Below are 19,975 nucleotides of genomic sequence, written 5' to 3' on the forward strand. Positions count from 1 at the left end.
ACCCAAATAACCCCCTACCAACACTGCTGCAAAAGCTGCAGGGAAATAATGGATGCTTCAATCATTTTCTGAATTAAAAGTCTTATGAGACAGAGCCAACTGAGTCCTACAGCAACAGCAATTATTTTTAAATTATTTCATTAAGGCACATGGCATGCTATGAATAATACCTCTGCATTCCACAAACTTTAAGGAGTGGCATTTTCAATATTCTTCTGTTATATAGAAAATGAAGGAATGGGGGCGTGTATCACCAGTAAATTAACTTTAATGAGTTGATCAATTGTGTTTATATTGTTTACTTTTTCACTTAAAACTTTTTTAAATCAAAATTGGTGTGTGTAAACAAGTTTTTGAAACACAGAGCGATTGACTCCTAGCTGATTAATTTTCGGTCGATCGAATAATCAATTAAACAAATAATCATTTCAGCTCTTAAAGTTATCTAATGTCATCTTAAACTATAATCTCATCTACAATGAAGACAGACGGAGGAAAACACTGTGGTAAAAGAGTAGAAGTAGAAGGCAAAACATATCGATAACTAATAAAAGTTTAGGTCAACCCTTCAGGCTTAAGTTAACTTTGGCTAAATGGGGATTGTGTAACTTTCTCTTGGGCTCTGGAGGAGCTCTGTCAAGTTTGAGAAAATAAACCTGATGCTGTCTCAGATTGGATTGAAAGCTTCGAATCTGGACAGAACAGAAAGTCTGTATTACAACCTGGGGAGTGGAGTTTGAACGAAAACAACCAAGTGGAGAGGATCTAACAAAAGAAAGAGATGCTTCTGGTTACATTCATGCAAACTGAGGATCCAGCTTGACACTTTCTATGGACTTAAAGTTACAATATTATGTGCCATTTCTTGTAACTGTCACCTGTGAGTCTCAATTGCATGGAAGTGTTACATGAAATCAGTGGAGTACCCCTTTAAAACACAGCCACTGAGGTTTGATACACAGCAATATTTATTATACTCCAGATTAATCTAATTTCAGCAGATGTGATACACACACACTATGCATGCATCATTATCTTTAATCATCACAATCCCTGGGTTTCACTGGACGGTTTTAATATCAAATGCTTACCCAGCCTGCCTCAAATTCATTTATGTAAAATTAGGTCAGTAACTGGTGCATTTAAAGTATTATACACACATTTTTTTAGTTTGTTTTAATACAAGCCAAGAAAAAGAAGAAGCAGAAGTACTGGTTGTTTAAACCTCTCTGAAGAGGAAAGGATATGAAGAGCAGTGATAGGAGAGGAAGTATTCCTGCTGATTAAAGCTTGGACTGCGACATCCTGAAACCAGTGTGTGTGTGTGTGTGTGTGTGTGTGTGTGTGTGTCCTCTACAGATATGTACAGTACATTATCTGCATGCAAAGATGAAAGAGGTGCTTTTTTAATGGTACTTTGTTTGAGAGAGAGGGTAAAGGTACACAGCAGACTGATGGGTAAAAACAAGAGGAGAGACAGTCAGACAAATAGAAAGGGAGTGAGAGGAAAGAAAAAGTGAGCGAGAGACTAGAGAAACGAGTAAGTAGAAAAAGAGGGGAGAGAGAAATACAGAGATACAGAGCGAAACATGGCTGTCAGCATGTTTCCTGCTATAGTGGAGATTAAACAGCTTTCAGCACGTCAGCATACACTTAGACTAACAAGTCTCTCTCTCATATATATATACACACACACACACACACACACACACACACACACACACACTCTCTCTCTCTCACTATCGCTCCTTTTCACACACACACACAAACACACCAAAAATGTCCTCGAATATCTCCTTGACACTGGGGCTCATCGACAGCAGGAGCTCAGCTGATAAGGAGGAAGAAAAGGATATAAACGACGCTGCATATCTCTGCCAGCGCACACACACACACACACACACACACACACACACACACACACACACACACACACACACACACACACACACACACATCGATGTATAACATATCTGTGGGTCAACTGAGAGGCTGCAACCTCCTGATTTCTGATTCAAGGCAAAGTCTTCCTTCTTTCCTTTCTTTTTTCTCTCTCACAGGAATAACCACGTTAGGAACTACGTAGGAACTACTTGTTTACCTCTGACTAAGGTGGTGCCATGTTGGTTGGTAACTAATTGATAATAATCAATAATAAAGCTTGAGAAAGAAAAACATCTACACAGAGTGAAATGAATAATGCCAAGGTATGATGTCTTTTATGGCTGCTGGATTTCATGACATAGCAAGTGTTACTGGTGTCAAGTGGATGCTTTAACAAGCAGGTCAGATTAGGCATCTGGCATGTTTGCTGAAAGAGGTGACATTTTCTTGCATCCACAACCCTGGAATGTGTCTCAGAATTGAGGCATATTCATCCTATCTTTCACACCCTTACCTTCTATTTTTAGCTACGTTGGCACCATGCCTCTAGGGACTGCAGTGTTAGCGGTTCAGTCAGTCCACCATTTCGGTCAAGACTGAAATATCTGAAAAAAATTATTAAATGATTCGCTAAAAGAAATTGTCAAGACATTAATGGTCCTCAGAGGATGAACGCTAATCACTGATGATCCTTTTTGCCTCTACAGCCGTTTAGGGTTTGAATGAAAGGTTCTGACAAAAACTGGATGGATTGCCATGAAATTTGATACGGATACTCATGGTACTGAGAGGATCAATTGTAATAACCTTGTGATCCCCTGACTTTTTCTCCAGCACACTCATCAGGCCAAATTTCCTCCAATACAGCCTCAGCTGCAAACATTAGCATGCTTACATGCAGAACTAACATGGTAAACATTACCTCTTTGCCATGGTTACCACACAACAGCATGTTTACCTTGCTATGAAAATACACCGGTGCTCTGAGCAGGCTTTGCTTTGCAGCAGCACCTGCCATTTGTCCATTTACAACAGTTCGTTCCAGCAGTCGGTCACGTCTCTCTGTGACCTGGCCAGGAGAGTAATGAGACCCTACTAGCACATACAGGTACATGAAACAGCTGCAGTTTTTTCTTTAATACAGCTGTTCTGTCTGCATGAGTCTGCTCTCGTTTTGCTGACCATGTAACTTCCACTTTGCATTTATGACTCCATATGGCAAGTGCAAGTAGCCAATCAAGCAGCATGTTATTATATTAACACTAAATTAGAAGTTTTTAGCTAATGAAAATTGAAACTATTAAAATATACTACACTAAGGTGTTGTGTGGATACATCTGGACTGGAATTTCCCAATTCAAATGTTTTCAAGGCCACAACTTCTTGATTTTCATGAATTTGAAATGAAGAAGAAGTATTTTGAAAAGACTTGAAATTAATTGTATTGTTAAGAAAAGTATGGGAAGACTGAGTAACAATACTAAGAGTCTGGAGGTAAATTTGTTTTCATTGGTTAGGAATTATCATATGCTGATTGCTTTTGATGTTACTTCACACAAGCCTCATGACTTCAAAGCTGCAACAAAAACAAGAGTTGAGATAAACAGCAGGTCCAGGTGTTGGCTTATGATAATAATTATCTAATTTATGATCTACACAGGTGTCTGCGTCATCTCGCAGCAGAAAGGTCAAAACATTCAGGTGTTTCTCCTTTATAGCCAGTCAACACTACATATCCTCTGTTGTAAGTATCGGATCCGACTCAGTATCAGCATGTACTCAATATTAAACTAAGCTCGATATTTAATGGTACATCCATATGCGTTAGAGACCACCAGGGCCATAACTAGACTTTTGTGGGTCGTATGCAAAATGTTGTTCGGGGTCCCCCATTTTGTGAAACTACGGCGGTGGTGGTTTTGTTAATTTATATTTTTGTACATTACAATATACAGTTTTCCCTGATAGCAAAGCAAGATGGTGAAATTGGTGATGGGCACCATGTCTTTATAATATAGGCTACCTTACTGTATCACCAAGTCCAGTCTCCTCAGCATCGACTGAAGTCAAGTAGATACAAGCAGCAAACAGACAGGCCTTGTTTTAGCTTGTTTCTGTCATACACATTTTTGAGACGGACAGGAAAGGATTCGTGATTTGGGACACCTGCTCGCAATTCAGGACAGTCCCAAATTCTGGTCAGCCTGGTGCTGAGGTGCTGAGCCACCACAACAAGGTGCTCTCCCTACAGCTATCAGACACACCTGTTGTCAGTTCAGTCCGCTCATTAACGTCACAATATTATTTCAGCATGGGTGCTTCGGGGACCCTTTGCAACTGCATAGTCTGCAAATAGCAAAAAGCCTGTTTTGGAAACCACGTTTCCACAGTTCATGTCCTTGTTATTTCCGCAATCCTTCCTTAAACGCACAGATAGAAGGCAAAATTGTTACATAAATATGTCAGGACAGAAATATTGAAATAGAATAGAAATGTGACTATAAATTCTAATAAGGTAATAAAAGGCTCTAGAGTTCATGAGCAGATGGAGGTAGAGTAAGAAATGTAAATGCGATCGAGTACATTTCACTCTCAGTGGGTACAGTTGGCCATAACCCTTATTCCATTTCCCTGTAGCGGGAACACACACACACACAGACACACACACACACACACACACACACACACACACACACACACACACACACACACACACACACACATATATACAGCAGTACCCATACCGCTGAGAGCTACATTATTCCCTCACCGCTTCGCAGGCCATGGAAATACTCTGAATTTACTAACCATGACCCAGAAACACAGACATTCACTCCTTCAGTGCTGCCACCCCCCGACTCTCTCCCTTCCCTCTTTTAAATTCAAGCACACACACGGTATAGATATGCATGACCACATACCAAAGCCCTTGCATGCGTAAACATGTGCTGAGTTAAAGGCCAATACGCAGCAACTCAAGCACATACTGTCTTCCACAGAAAGTGCATTCATATCACACACACATCCACTGGCCTCTCTTCCATATGTCGATGACTGCAGCTCATTCTGGAGCCGGCATTACATTCCAGCTAAAACACATTAGACTTTAACTTCAAAACACTTATCTTGGCAAATAGCAGTCATTTTGTCTCTCATGTATCTTTCTATCATTTCACAGATTTTATTTTGAATCCCAGTGTTATGCAAGTTTTTCTTTCATGATGTTAGGGCATCTCTCTCTGGTGCAGTGAGCGTTAACAGTCTAGCAACATTTTAAAAACACTAAATTTAGATATTTTTGCCAGCAGCAAGGGCTTCAATTATTACACATTGTGAAAGACAAGAAGAAGAGTGTTCAGAGAATAACATATTATTACAAACATGTTGGAAATGGCTATCTTGTGTGAGGCAGCCAAGGTTTAAGGTTCAAGTTACAGTATATGTGTGTTTGTTTGTTTGCGAGTGTGCATACATAGAAATAATATATATATATATATATTTTTTTTTTTTATGCATCACATGTTGACGTTCCTGTGCATGCATGAGAAATGATCCATACTGATGCATGAAGCAAACCTGAACAACATGAATGTTTATGAGGAGTTTCCCTTGAGGATTTAGCTCCCGCACCAACAGAGGTGGAGCGACTGCACAGACTCTCGCCCTCTTTGTTGTCACACATTGTGCATTCATAATACCACACTGACTCACACACACACAAAGAAAGCGGCACTTCTCCATGTCCCCATTCCGGCCTTCACGATGCTTAAACAGCAAAGTACATAAAGCACAATCAATGTCAGCGGGCTGCATTCTCGCTCTGTTTCTCCTTTACTTCTCTTTTTGTTACTGTTGCTGCACTTACAGGCAAGTTTTCATGGCCAAAACTTAATTCAAGTGCAGACAAAAGAAAGACAAAAACCTCAGCTATTAATGAAAGCCAAGAACCTGAACCTGAATAGTGGGAAACACATTTGTTTGTTATCAACAAACTAAGGTGGTAGAGACTAACATCGGTTTCCTTTTGTTCAAATCAGTTTAAAGTAAACTGACTCACTCTTTGCCGGTTACATGTAATCTTTTACTTGTGAACATAAACGTACCTTTGTGTTGTTGTGTCTCTCCACTTTATCAGTATTCTCTTTCTTCTTCTCCTCCTTTTTCTTTTCACGCTCCTTCTGTGAAGAGAAAAGGAAAGATAGTGTAAGACGGTGGAGTCAGTCCATACCAACTCACCTAGGCCCTTCCAGATCATGTCAAGGATTTTCTTGAAAGAATAAATCACGTAAAAACTGTATTGAGACCTGCAAAATACAGTTTTAGTCGTAGATTTTTGAAGTTAGGCTCTCTGAGCTAAATTTAATCGTTTTTGCAAATCTCCGTGTGAGCATTTTAAACCTCACCAACTGCTTATTCTTCATTTGTTTGGGCTGAAATTTGTTCTGAACATCCAAGAAACCAAAAGGATCATTTGCAAAATATATTCATTTTAAAAGTTGTTGCAGAATGTTTTATTTTAAGAAATTCATATCTCCACTAGTTTTCACTTTCTAGCAGCTGAATGTTGATTCTGTGTGGCATTAATATAGTTCTATCACATCTAAAGTTATTTGGTCCTGCATAAAAAATTCATTGCCACAGATATTGCTTAATTACTTTTAAAGTCTGTATATTTTTCCGAGAAGGATTATTTTAATTTCCTCGAAACCTTTCATAAAGCAAGTTCATAAAAGATTCAAAGATCTTGCATTACTCCCTCATCGTTCAATGATTTTGCGAACTTCAAAATTTCATAACTAAAAAAAGTATTTGGAGTAGAGCTATAAGACTTTACTGGGTACCATTCATTTAATACAACTATACAATATATCTACACAACCGTATAAATGCAGTAAGTGAATTCTGTGACATATGTCGCAGTGTTTACTGCCATGTATCTGTCATGCAACACCATAATTATCAGATAATACAGCTACAGCATTCAGAACCGAGACACTCGTCTTCATTAAATCACCATTCAACAACCATTATGAAATATTCTGTAGGAGGAAACATGAAGCCTAATGGTATAGATTTGCTGCACCTCATGGCAGGTTGAAAACAATTAGATCGCATTCCTTAATGTGATTTTAATGCTTTCACAATGCAGTTTTAATGTGCAGACATTATTATCGTACGGAGCATTGATGTAGTGTTTTTCAGGTTAATGGTTTTGTCTTGCTTTGCTATATGTTAATGATCCAGCGCTGATGCCAGCCACTGACAGGCTTTAGCTAATGACTGTCAGGATGCCAAAGAGAAAAGCTTCAGCTTCGCGGGTGAAACCTACAATCTTGCCATTGTGGTAACACTAACAGTCTGTTTCTCACTGCGTCTCCCTCTGTCTCCATTCTCATTGCAGTTACTTTACTGGCTGTTTATTTATAGCTATTTATGCTGAGATGGTTATTTGTCTTGAGAACGTAACAAACACAATCATCAATATTTAGAGCGATGCAAATCAGAATCAACAATGAGAGCATTTACCGTTATCCTAGAGTCTCTATCATTTGTGTCCTATGTGTGAAGAGTAATATAGATACTGGCCTTCATTCTGTTCAAACTGATTGATATTATTGGTTGTTCATCTCACAGGCTATATTTTGGCTGCATTTGTGTTGACATATCAATTAGCGGGTTTGAGTTTATTATATTTGAGGCGTTGGCACCAAGTCTCTGACTCTATTAACTATGAGCTAATGAGGCTAGCATTGCCCAATTTGCTCCAGCTGTATTAGCAGCCTATTATACTCCCATCTGATCCTCACTCATAAAAACGCAGCAAATTACAGCTGGGATCCTCCTCCACTTATTGTGTTGGCTGTGTTTATAGCTCTGGTTATTCAATCAGTTCATGTCCGCATGGCCAGAGTGACTCAAAGCAGCACTGACCTCGTGCACCGGTGTAAAGGACGATAGGTATTAGAGAATGGCAACATACTATGAAACACCAACACTCTGTCCGAAAACCACTCCCTAATCAAATTCTGAGTGTCAAATGTGTGCCCTATATGGAAGAAAATCAGCGATGGAACAATAAAAGTAGCCATCATGGCATCTAACCCTAACCCCTCCGCTCTTTATTATTACTCTATTGTGTTTTTGATTTATTTTTATGTTATTTTGAACAATCTCTGCCACAAGAATTTCCTTTGGGATTAATAAAGTTCCATGTTATCTCATCTTATACACACAAATTCCTGGTAACAATCCCACAGTGCAATGTGTTGCATTTGGCAGATGCAAAAATTACAGCTGTGCCACAGTACACCTGTCGGTGATGACGCAAAACAATGGTATATTTAAGGTGGGTGTCACTATAGAATGATTTACTGACTGTGTACTCAAGGCCTGACCCCAGTGGGACCCGTCGACCAAAGCTGGTGCACCATAAGGTTCGATTTGGCCCACCAGACATCTTTAGAGATTATAGTATAATACGTTTTTAAGCCGTTTTGTTATTTGTGAGGTAAAACTCAAAAATATAATCCAAAAAAGTAGTAATTATTTTTCACACTCTGAGCATAGCAGAGAGAGTGAGACTTTGCACAGGAAGTCAGTTTAGGGAACAGGAGATCTTAGCACCATTTTGTGTTTTCATCATATAATAGGTGTTTGATTTTGGCTAGAGGCCCATTATTACGTTTCAGTTTTGGCCCTCCAAGGGAAATAGTCTGAACGGTTGAACAGGGGAGTGATTTCAGACGCAGCCTGAGTTGAATGTCAAAAGATTTAACAAAGACATATTCTTGCTGCTGTTAGTTTATCTTGGAGGAACTATAGTGTGTATTTAAATAGCCAAGGCTGGCGTTAACCACGGCAGATTTATAATTTAAACTTGTCTGACCCAGATAACAAGAGAAGCATACAACAAACGTTACAGGATTAAAATGCAGCAAGCTAAAAAAATAAAAAATAAAATCAAGGGAGTCCCATTTTATTTAGGTCGTCTTATGGACAGTGTTATGTTCTGATAGCCGGTTCCTTTTGGCAAAATAACAGGATTTGTCAAGCTCCAACGGCAATTTCAATCATGTTATCTCTCCTCACTCTTATTTTAGCAAAGAGGAATGTACAAAACATTGGGGTGCCACGCTTTTCATTTTCAGCCAGCACTGACCTTCAACTCTGCCAGTTAAAATGAACATTACCTGCAGCTTTAGGTAATTAAAGTATATCCGTGAGGGCTTAAATGGAACAACTCTCTGGTTAATGTGCTCTCTGCAAACTGGTCTGTATCCAGCCAAAAAATGCTTGTAAGGGAAAGGAAACAGCACTCTACAACTGTGAGTGGAAGGTTTAGTAGTTCAACAAGACCAACAAAGTGACAAGTCCCCTCCAGTTTAATGATCTAGTTAGCTCCGCCAAGGACGTTATGTTTTCATCCATGTTCGGTTGTTGGTTGGTTGGTTTGTCAGCACGAATACACAATAAACTACTGAACGGATTTCCATGAAACTTGGATGGAGGACTGGTCTCGGTCCAGAATAAAACCCCGGTAACTTTTAGTGCAGATCAGGATAACAGGGCAGTTCCAGGATTTCGTATCACTTTCTTTAACATTGTGAGATAGAGCATTCTTTCATAATTTCATTAATTTCTCAGGGAATACTCCATGGATCTTGATGCAATGCTAGTTGATCATCTAGTCTTACTTTATAAATATTTTAAGCCTGTCAACTTAATAGTTCTGCATCAGCCTCCATGATTTAGAAACAAGTAGCTCATGAGCCCAAAATAAAGTTTATAAACATCAGGAGGCGACAAAAGTGAATTAGATTTATGACAATAGATTAATTAACATTTTAGATTTTATGCTGCTCATCTCGTTTTCATGTTGTAGCGGGTTGTGAACATTAATCAGGCTACCACTTAACACTGCAGTGCTTCTGCATTCTCATCCAACAGAAGCTGATTATGGATTCTCAGTTTTAGTCATTCATAACAACAGTAACAGTACTTTAAAAGCAAGTCCTAATTACATTCAATAAGGGATCTGAAAGGCTTTGGATTTAATAAGGTGATTCGATGCTTGATTTAATAAGATGTTGTCAAACTATCTAACAGCTCTGTGCTATTAAAGGGTGTCACAATTCTCAAAATCCACAATTAGAGTTGACTTTCCATTTCAAGGTCACAATTCAATTCAATAAAAAAAAAAGAAAAATCAGCACCGTCAGCTTTGCTATTGTTACACTATCACATCTGGATTTGTAAATATCAATGGATTATCGGTTTTATGCCTGTGACAACTGTTCACCAATGTTGCCTTTGAATTCAATTGAAATTCAAAGATCATTACGACTTAAAATAATAAATAATTTAAGATAAAATAAAAGATGCACCCTCCCAGATTATGTTGGCTACTTTATGTTGTAATTTAGCCAAACAGATGATGTGGAAGTCAAACAATCTGCTGTTGACCAGTGGGCTGTTCTGACCTTTCACTTGGCCCAACAACACACCACAACATATCTACAAAGCAACAATGCAACAGAGCACAACCACAGCAAAACACCAGCACACCACAGAATACAGGGGAGAGTTGCACCTCCTGTCTGCTCCTGTCAGCCTGTGAGGACGGCGAGCTGGAGGGAGGAGCCGCTTCAGACGACTTCTGCTGGAAGACAGAGAATTTCAGACAGAGAGTCAGACAGGAAGACAGAGACAAGGGGAGAAGTGGAGAAGAAAAAAATGAAGACAGACAGTATGAACAAGGAGAACAGAGTGAGAAGACAGAGCATTGCAAGGGGAGGACAGAGAAGCAGAGAGAGAACAGAGTTAATTAGAGGGAATGAAGGAGGATTTTCTCCGCTGCAGCAGGGTACTCTGCGCTTCAGTAGATGCTTCAAGCCAAGGTTATATTCAGCCCCACAGCTGCACAGAGAGAATGGTGTCAAAGTAGGGTCTCATACTCACAAACACTCACGCACACACTTAGAGACTGCAGGGATGACCTCTATTAACCTGCTGTTGACCTGTGAGTCAGACTAAGAGCAGGCTTGAATCGAACTCTGCAGTCCACCACCAACAGTAGCCGGTTGTTTTCACAAGCCAGTTTTTTATTTCTCTGCTCATCTGAGTGTTTTGTGGAGCAGGAAAACATGTCCTCCTCTGACCCTGCAGCCATTTCGGAAGATAATACCCCCAAAAAGTTTTCCAAACTATGACTTTGTTGCTCCTTTATTCATGAATATTTTATATTCAAGAAAAATACTTCAATGCACTGTTGCTATGGGTCTCTTAATTCAAACAAAACAAAATACATAAGTAGTGTGGGATCGCGGGATTTTTTTTTGTCTGTTATTGTTACACAGCCAGCATTGCTGATCAAAATCTATCTACGTGAGGCAGAAATGTCCACAGACAAGATAATGTTTTAAAGTTTAAATCACGTCATGTTTATTCACGCTCACTGACTTCCTTCTTCACACTCTGACAAATCATCTGGTGTTTTCCCAATTTCCCAAATTCCCCAAGTTGTCTGAGGGCATGCGAATCTCTCCTGGTCTCAGGGCAGAAGTTGTCTGAGGGCAGGTGAATCTCTCCTGGTCTCAGGGCAGAAGTTGTCTGAGGGCAGGTGAATCTCTCCTGGTCTCAGGGCAGAAGTTGTCTGAGGGCAGGTGAATCCCTCCTGGTCCCAGGGCAGAAGTTGTCTGAGGGCAGGTGAATCTCTCCTGGTCCCAGGGCAGAAGTTGTCTGAGGGTAGGTGAATCTCTCCTGGTCTCAGGGCAGAAGTCGTGTTTTTCTGTTTTAAGGCAACGTAGTTGGACAAAAGGGAGTCAACTGTCTCCTCTGGTCTCAGGGCAGAAGTTGTTTTGTAGGATTCTCCTCATGGCTGTTTAGTCTCATCTGGTCCCAGGGCAGAGACCATTGTTTCCCACATTTTTGTCTGAGGGCAGGTGTATCTTTCCTGGTCTCAGGGCAGAAGTTGTCTGAGGGCAGGTGATCTCTCCTGGTCTCAGGGCAGAAGTTGTCTGAGGGCAGGTGAATCTCTCCTGGTCTCAGGGCAGAAGTTGTTTTGTAGGATTTTCCAAATGGCTGTTTAGTCTCATCTGGTCCCAGGGCAGAGACCATTGTTTCCCACAATTTTGTCTGAGGGCAGGTGTATCTTTCCTGGTCTCAGGGCAGAAGTTGTCTGAGGGCAGGTGATCTCTCCTGGTCTCAGGGCAGAAGTTGTCTGAGGGCAGGTGAATCTCTCCTGGTCTCAGGGCAGAAGTTGTTTTGTAGGATTTTCCTCATGGCTGTTTAGTCTCATCTGGTCCCAGGGCAGAGACCATTGTTTCCCACAATTTTGTCTGAGGGCAGGTGTATCTTTCCTGGTCTCAGGGCAATAGTTGTCTGAGGGCAGGTGATCTCTCCTGGTCTCAGGGCAGAAGTTGTCTGAGGGCAGGTGAATCTCTCCTGGTCTCAGGGCAGAAGTTGTCTGAGGGCAGGTGAATCCCTCCTGGTCTCAGGGCAGAAGTTGTCTGAGGGCAGGTGAATCTCTCCTGGTCTCAGGGCAGAAGTTGTCTGACGGCAGGTGAATCTCTCCTGGTCTCAGGGCAGAAGTTGTCTGAGGGCAGGTGAATCCCTCCTGGTCTCAGGGCAGAAGTTGTCTGAGGGCAGGTGAATCTCTCCTGGTCCCAGGGCAGAAGTTGTCTGAGGGCAGGCGAATCTCTCCTGGTCTCAGGGCAGAAGTCATATTTTTCTGTTTTAAGGCAACATAGCTGGACAAAAGGGAGTCAGGATTTTCCTCATGGCTGTTTAGTCTCATCTGGTCCCAGGGCAGAGACCATTGTTTCCCACAATTTTGTCTGAGGGCAGGTGTATCTTTCCTGGTCTCAGGGCAGAAGTTGTCTGAGGGCAGTTGAATCTTTCCTGGTCTCAGGGCAGAAGTTGTCTGAGGGCAGGTGAATCTCTCCTGGTCTCAGGGCAGAAGTTGTCTGAGGACAGGTGAATCTCTCCTGGTCTCAGGGCAGAAGTTGTTTTGTAGGATTTTCCTCATGGCTGTTTAGTCTCATCTGGTCCCAGGGCAGAGACCATTGTTTCCCACAATTTTGTCTGAGGGCAGGTGTATCTTTCCTGGTCTCAGGGCAGAAGTTGTCTGAGGGCAGGTGATCTCTCCTGGTCTCAGGGCAGAAGTTGTCTGAGGGCAGGTGAATCCCTCCTGGTCTCAGGGCAGAAGTTGTCTGAGGGCAGGTGAATCTCTCCTGGTCTCAGGGCAGAAGTTGTATGACGGCAGGTGAATCTCTCCTGGTCTCAGGGCAGAAGTTGTCTGAGGGCAGGTGAATCCCTCCTGGTCTCAGGGCAGAAGTTGTCTGAGGGCAGGTGAATCTCTCCTGGTCCCAGGGCAGAAGTTGTCTGAGGGCAGGCGAATCTCTCCTGGTCTCAGGGCAGAAGTCATATTTTTCTGTTTTAAGGCAACATAGCTGGACAAAAGGGAGTCAGGATTTTCCTCATGGCTGTTTAGTCTCATCTGGTCCCAGGGCAGAGACCATTGTTTCCCACAATTTTGTCTGAGGGAAGGTGTATCTTTCCTGGTCTCAGGGCAGAAGTTGTCTGAGGGCAGGTGAATCCCTCCTGGTCTCAGGGCAGAAGTTGTCTGAGGGTAGGTGAATCTCTCCTGGTCTCAGGGCAGAAGTCGTGTTTTTCTGTTTTAAGGCAACGTAGTTGGACAAAAGGGAGTCAACTGTCTCCTCTGGTCTCAGGGCAGAAGTTGTTTTGTAGGATTCTCCTCATGGCTGTTTAGTCTCATCTGGTCCCAGGGCAGAGACCATTGTTTCCCACAATTTTATCTGAGGGCAGGTGTATCTTTCCTGGTCTCAGGGCAGAAGTTGTCTGAGGGCAGGTGATCTCTCCTGGTCTCAGGGCAGAAGTTGTCTGAGGGCAGGTGAATCTTTCCTGGTCTCAGGGCAGAAGTTGTCTGAGGGCAGGTGAATCTCTCCTGGTCTCAGGGCAGAAGTCATATTTTTCTGTTTTAAGGCAACATAGCTGGACAAAAGGGAGTCAGGATTTTCCTCATGGCTGTTTAGTCTCATCTGGTCCCAGGGCAGAGACCATTGTTTCCCAAAATTTTGTCTGAGGGCAGGTGTATCTTTCCTGGTCTCAGGGCAGAAGTTTTCTGAGGGCAGGTGAATCCCTCCTGGTCTCAGGGCAGAAGTTGTCTGAGGGCAGGTGATCTCTCCTGGTCTCAGGGCAGAAGTTGTCTGAGGGCAGGTGAATCTTTCCTGGTCTCAGGGCAGAAGTTGTCTGAAGGCAGGTGTATCTTTCCTGGTCTCAGGGCAGGAGTTGTCTGAGGGCAGGTGAATCTTTCCTGGTCTCAGGGCAGAAGTTGTCTGAGGGCAGGTGAATCTCTCCTGGTCTCAGGGCAGAAGTTGTTTTGTAGGATTTTCCTCATGGCTGTTTAGTCTCATCTGGTCCCAGGGCAGAGACCATTGTTTCCCACAATTTTGTCTGAGGGCAGGTGTATCTTTCCTGGTCTCAGGGCAGAAGTTGTCTGAGGGCAGGTGATCTCTCCTGGTCTCAGGGCAGAAGTTGTCTGAGGGCAGGTGAATCTCTCCTGGTCTCAGGGCAGAAGTTGTCTGAGGGCAGGTGAATCCCTCCTGGTCTCAGGGCAGAAGTTGTCTGAGGGCAGGTGAATCTCTCCTGGTCTCAGGGCAGAAGTTGTCTGAGGGCAGGTGAATCTCTCCTGGTCCCAGGGCAGAAGTTGTCTGAGGGCAGGCGAATCTCTCCTGGTCTCAGGGCAGAAGTCATATTTTTCTGTTTTAAGGCAACATAGCTGGACAAAAGGGAGTCAGGATTTTCCTCATGGCTGTTTAGTCTCATCTGGTCCCAGGGCAGAGACCATTGTTTCCCACAATTTTGTCTGAGGGCAGGTGTATCTTTCCTGGTCTCAGGGCAGAAGTTGTCTGAGGGCAGGTGAATCTTTCCTGGTCTCAGGGCAGAAGTTGTCTGAGGGCAGGTGAATCTCTCCTGGTCTCAGGGCAGAAGTTGTTTTGTAGGATTTTCCTCATGGCTGCTTAGTCTCATCTGGTCCCAGGGCAGAGACCATTGTTTCCCACAATTTTGTCTGAGGGCTGGTGTATCTTTCCTGGTCTCAGGGCAGAAGTTGTCTGAGGGCAGGTGAATCTTTCCTGGTCTCAGGGCAGAAGTTGTCTGAGGGCAGGTGAATCTCTCCTGGTCTCAGGGCAGAAGTTGTTTTGTAGGATTTTCCTCATGGCTGTTTAGTCTCATCTGGTCCCAGGGCAGAGACCATTGTTTCCCACAATTTTGTCTGAGGGCAGGTGTATCTTTCCTGGTCTCAGGGCAGAAGTTGTCTGAGGGCAGGTGATCTCTCCTGGTCTCAGGGCAGAAGTTGTCTGAGGGCAGGTGAATCTCTCCTGGTCTCAGGGCAGAAGTTGTCTGAGGGCAGGTGAATCCCTCCTGGTCTCAGGGCAGAAGTTGTCTGAGGGCAGGTGAATCTCTCCTGGTCTCAGGGCAGAAGTTGTCTGACGGCAGGTGAATCTCTCCTGGTCTCAGGGCAGAAGTTGTCTGAGGGCAGGTGAATCCCTCCTGGTCTCAGGGCAGAAGTTGTCTGAGGGCAGGTGAATCTCTCCTGGTCCCAGGGCAGAAGTTGTCTGAGGGCAGGCGAATCTCTCCTGGTCTCAGGGCAGAAGTCATATTTTTCTGTTTTAAGGCAACATAGCTGGACAAAAGGGAGTCAGGATTTTCCTCATGGCTGTTTAGTCTCATCTGGTCCCAGGGCAGAGACCATTGTTTCCCACAATTTTGTCTGAGGGCAGGTGTATCTTTCCTGGTCTCAGGGCAGAAGTTGTCTGAGGGCAGGTGAATCCCTCCTGGTCTCAGGGCAGAAGTTGCCTGAGGGCAGGTGAATCTCTCCTGGTCCCAGGGCAGAAGTTGTCTGAGGGCAGGTGAATCCCTCCTGGTCTCAGGGCAGAAGTTGTCTGAGGGCAGGTGAATCTCTCCTGGTCCCAGGGCAGAAGTTGTCTGAGGGCAGGTGAATCTCTCCTGGTCTCAGGGCAGAAGTTGTCTGAGGGCAGGTGATCTCTCCTGGTCTCAGGGCAGAAGTTGTCTGAGGGCAGGTGAATCTCTCCTGGTCTCAGGGCAGAAGTTGTTTTGTAGGATTTTCCTCATGGCTGTTTAGTCTCATCTGGTCCCAGGGCAGAGACCATTGTTTCCCACAATTTTGTCTGAGGGCAGGTGAATCTCTCCTGGTCTCAGGGCAGAAGTCATATTTTTCTGTTTTAAGGCAACATAGCTGGACAAAAGGGAGTCAGGATTTTCCTCATGGCTGTTTAGTCTCATCTGGTCCCAGGGCAGAGACCATTGTTTCCCACAATTTTGTCTGAGGGCAGGTGTATCTTTCCTGGTCTCAGGGCAGAAGTTGTCTGACGGCAGGTGAATCTCTCCTGGTCTCAGGGCAGAAGTTGTCTGAGGGCAGGTGAATCCCTCCTGGTCTCAGGGCAGAAGTTGTCTGAGGGCAGGTGAATCTCTCCTGGTCCCAGGGCAGAAGTTGTCTGAGGGCAGGCGAATCTCTCCTGGTCTCAGGGCAGAAGTCATATTTTTCTGTTTTAAGGCAACATAGCTGGACAAAAGGGAGTCAGGATTTTCCTCATGGCTGTTTAGTCTCATCTGGTCCCAGGGCAGAGACCATTGTTTCCCACAATTTTGTCTGAGGGCAGGTGTATCTTTCCTGGTCTCAGGGCAGAAGTTGTCTGAGGGCAGGTGAATCCCTCCTGGTCTCAGGGCAGAAGTTGCCTGAGGGCAGGTGAATCTCTCCTGGTCCCAGGGCAGAAGTTGTCTGAGGGCAGGTGAATCCCTCCTGGTCTCAGGGCAGAAGTTGTCTGAGGGCAGGTGAATCTCTCCTGGTCCCAGGGCAGAAGTTGTCTGAGGGCAGGTGAATCTCTCCTGGTCCCAGGGCAGAAGTTGTCTGAGGGCAGGTGAATCTCTCCTGGTCTCAGGGCAGAAGTTGTCTGAGGGCAGGTGATCTCTCCTGGTCTCAGGGCAGAAGTTGTCTGAGGGCAGGTGAATCTCTCCTGGTCTCAGGGCAGAAGTTGTTTTGTAGGATTTTCCTCATGGCTGTTTAGTCTCATCTGGTCCCAGGGCAGAGACCATTGTTTCCCACAATTTTGTCTGAGGGCAGGTGAATCTCTCCTGGTCTCAGGGCAGAAGTCATATTTTTCTGTTTTAAGGCAACATAGCTGGACAAAAGGGAGTCAGGATTTTCCTCATGGCTGTTTAGTCTCATCTGGTCCCAGGGCAGAGACCATTGTTTCCCACAATTTTGTCTGAGGGCAGGTGTATCTTTCCTGGTCTCAGGGCAGAAGTTGTCTGAGGGCAGGTGAATCCCTCCTGGTCTCAGGGCAGAAGTTGCCTGAGGGCAGGTGAATCTCTCCTGGTCTCAGGGCAGAAGTTGTCTGAGGGCAGGTGAATCTTTCCTGGTCTCAGGGCAGAAGTTGTCTGAGGGCAGGTGTATCTTTCCTGGTCTCAGGGCAGAAGTTGTCTGAGGGCAGGTGAATCTTTCCTGGTCTCAGGGCAGAAGTTGTCTGAGGGCAGGTGAATCTCTCCTGGTCTCAGGGCAGAAGTTGTTTTGTAGGATTTTCCTCATGGCTGTTTAGTCTCATCTGGTCCAAGGGCAGAGACCATTGTTTCCCACAATTTTGTCTGAGGGCAGGTGTATCTTTCCTGGTCTCAGGGCAGAAGTTGTCTGAGGGCAGGTGATCTCTCCTGGTCTCAGGGCAGAAGTTGTCTGAGGGCAGGTGAATCTCTCCTGGTCTCAGGGCAGAAGTTGTCTGAGGGCAGCTGAATCCCTCCTGGTCTCAGGGCAGAAGTTGTCTGAGGGCAGGTGAATCTCTCCTGGTCTCAGGGCAGAAGTTGTCTGACGGCATGTGAATCTCTCCTGGTCTCAGGGCAGAAGTTGTCTGAGGGCAGGTGAATCCCTCCTGGTCTCAGGGCAGAAGTTGTCTGAGGGCAGGTGAATCTCTCCTGGTCCCAGGGCAGAAGTTGTCTGAGGGCAGGTGAATCTCTCCTGGTCCCAGGGCAGAAGTTGTCTGAGGGCAGGCGAATCTCTCCTGGTCTCAGGGCAGAAGTCATATTTTTCTGTTTTAAGGCAACATAGCTGGACAAAAGGGAGTCAGGATTTTCCTCATGGCTGTTTAGTCTCATCTGGTCCCAGGGCAGAGACCATTGTTTCCCAAAATTTTGTCTGAGGGCAGGTGTATCTATCCTGGTCTCAGGGCAGAAGTTGTCTGAGGGCAGGTGATCTCTCCTGGTCTCAGGGCAGAAGTTGTCTGAGGGCAGGTGAATCTCTCCTGGTCTCAGGGCAGAAGTTGTTTTGTAGGATTTTCCTCATGGCTGTTTAGTCTCATCTGGTCCCAGGGCAGAGACCATTGTTTCCCACAATTTTGTCTGAGGGCAGGTGAATCTCTCCTGGTCTCAGGGCAGAAGTCATATTTTTCTGTTTTAAGGCAACATAGCTGGACAAAAGGGAGTCAGGATTTTCCTCATGGCTGTTTAGTCTCATCTGGTCCCAGGGCAGAGACCATTGTTTCCCACAATTTTGTCTGAGGGCAGGTGTATCTTTCCTGGTCTCAGGGCAGAAGTTGTCTGAGGGCAGGTGAATCCCTCCTGGTCTCAGGGCAGAAGTTGCCTGAGGGCAGGTGAATCTCTCCTGGTCTCAGGGCAGAAGTTGTCTGAGGGCAGGTGTATCTTTCCTGGTCTCAGGGCAGAAGTTGTCTGAGGGCAGGTGAATCTTTCCTGGTCTCAGGGCAGAAGTTGTCTGAGGGCAGGTGAATCTCTCCTGGTCTCAGGGCAGAAGTTGTTTTGTAGGATTTTCCTCATGGCTGTTTAGTCTCATCTGGTCCCAGGGCAGAGACCATTGTTTCCCACAATTTTGTCTGAGGGCAGGTGTATCTTTCCTGGTCTCAGGGCAGAAGTTGTCTGAGGGCAGGTGATCTCTCCTGGTCTCAGGGCAGAAGTTGTCTGAGGGCAGGTGAATCTCTCCTGGTCTCAGGGCAGAAGTTGTCTGAGGGCAGCTGAATCCCTCCTGGTCTCAGGGCAGAAGTTGTCTGAGGGCAGGTGAATCTCTCCTGGTCTCAGGGCAGAAGTTGTCTGACGGCAGGTGAATCTCTCCTGGTCTCAGGGCAGAAGTTGTCTGAGGGCAGGTGAATCTCTCCTGGTCCCAGGGCAGAAGTTGTCTGAGGGCAGGCGAATCTCTCCTGGTCTCAGGGCAGAAGTCATATTTTTCTGTTTTAAGGCAACATAGCTGGACAAAAGGGAGTCAGGATTTTCCTCATGGCTGTTTAGTCTCATCTGGTCCCAGGGCAGAGACCATTGTTTCCCACAATTTTGTCTGAGGGCAGGTGTATCTTTCCTGGTCTCAGGGCAGAAGTTGTCTGAGGGCAGGTGAATCTCTCCTGGTCTCAGGGCAGAAGTTGTCTGAGGGCAGGTGAATCCCTCCTGGTCTCAGGGCAGAAGTTGTCTGAGGGCAGGTGAATCTCTCCTGGTCCCAGGGCAGAAGTTGTCTGAGGGCAGGCGAATCTTTCCTGGTCTCAGGGCAGAAGTCGTATTTTTCTGTTTTAAGGCAACATAGTTGGACAAAAGGGAGTCAACTGTCTCCTCTGGTCTCAGGGCAGAAGTTGTTTTGTAGGATTTTCCTCATGGCTGTTTAGTCTCATCTGGTCCCAGGGCAAAGACCATTGTTTCCCACAATTTTGTCTGAGGGCAGGTGTATCTTTCCTGGTCTCAGGGCAGAAGTTTTCTGAGGGCAGGTGAATCTTTCCTGGTCTCAGGGCAGAAGTTGTCTGAGGGCAGGTGAATCTCTCCTGGTCTCAGGGCAGAAGTTGTCTGAGGGCAGGTGAATCCCTCCTGGTCTCAGGGCAGAAGTTGTCTGAGGGCAGGTGAATCTCTCCTGGTCTCAGGGCAGAAGTTGTCTGAGGGCAGGTGAATCTCTCCTGGTCTCAGGGCAGAAGTTGTCTGAGGGCAGGTGAATCTCTCCTGGTCCCAGGGCAGAAGTTGTCTGAGGGCAGCTGAATCTCTCCTGGTCTCAGGGCAGAAGTTGTCTGAGGGCAGG

The 19,975-nt window shown here is 44.9% G+C and overlaps 1 protein-coding gene across 6 annotated transcripts in view; it reads right to left on the reverse strand.

Annotated features, from left to right (window-relative positions):
• smap1 (small ArfGAP 1) overlaps window positions 1-19,975 on the reverse strand; it is a 107,861-nt gene that overhangs the window by 52,470 nt on the left and 35,416 nt on the right. For 2 of the 6 annotated variants that reach the window (XM_084375332.1, XM_084375328.1), the window contains exons 5-6: window positions 10,475-10,540; window positions 5,988-6,062 (exon numbers count right to left, since the gene is read on the reverse strand). The exons of 1 other annotated variant lie outside the window; for it this stretch is intronic. In XM_084375332.1, the coding sequence (XP_084231458.1) occupies window positions 5,988-6,062; window positions 10,475-10,540 (141 nt within the window). Of the gene's footprint in view, window positions 1-5,987; window positions 6,063-10,474; window positions 10,544-19,975 lie in introns of all 6 variants that reach the window. 3 more of the 6 variants (XM_084375329.1, XM_084375327.1, XM_084375330.1) reach the window with 2 other exon arrangements.

The sequence above is a fragment of the Pagrus pagrus genome, assembly GCF_965226575.1.
Source record: "Pagrus pagrus genome assembly, chromosome: 15".
NCBI classification, from domain to species: Eukaryota; Metazoa; Chordata; class Actinopteri; order Spariformes; family Sparidae; genus Pagrus; species Pagrus pagrus.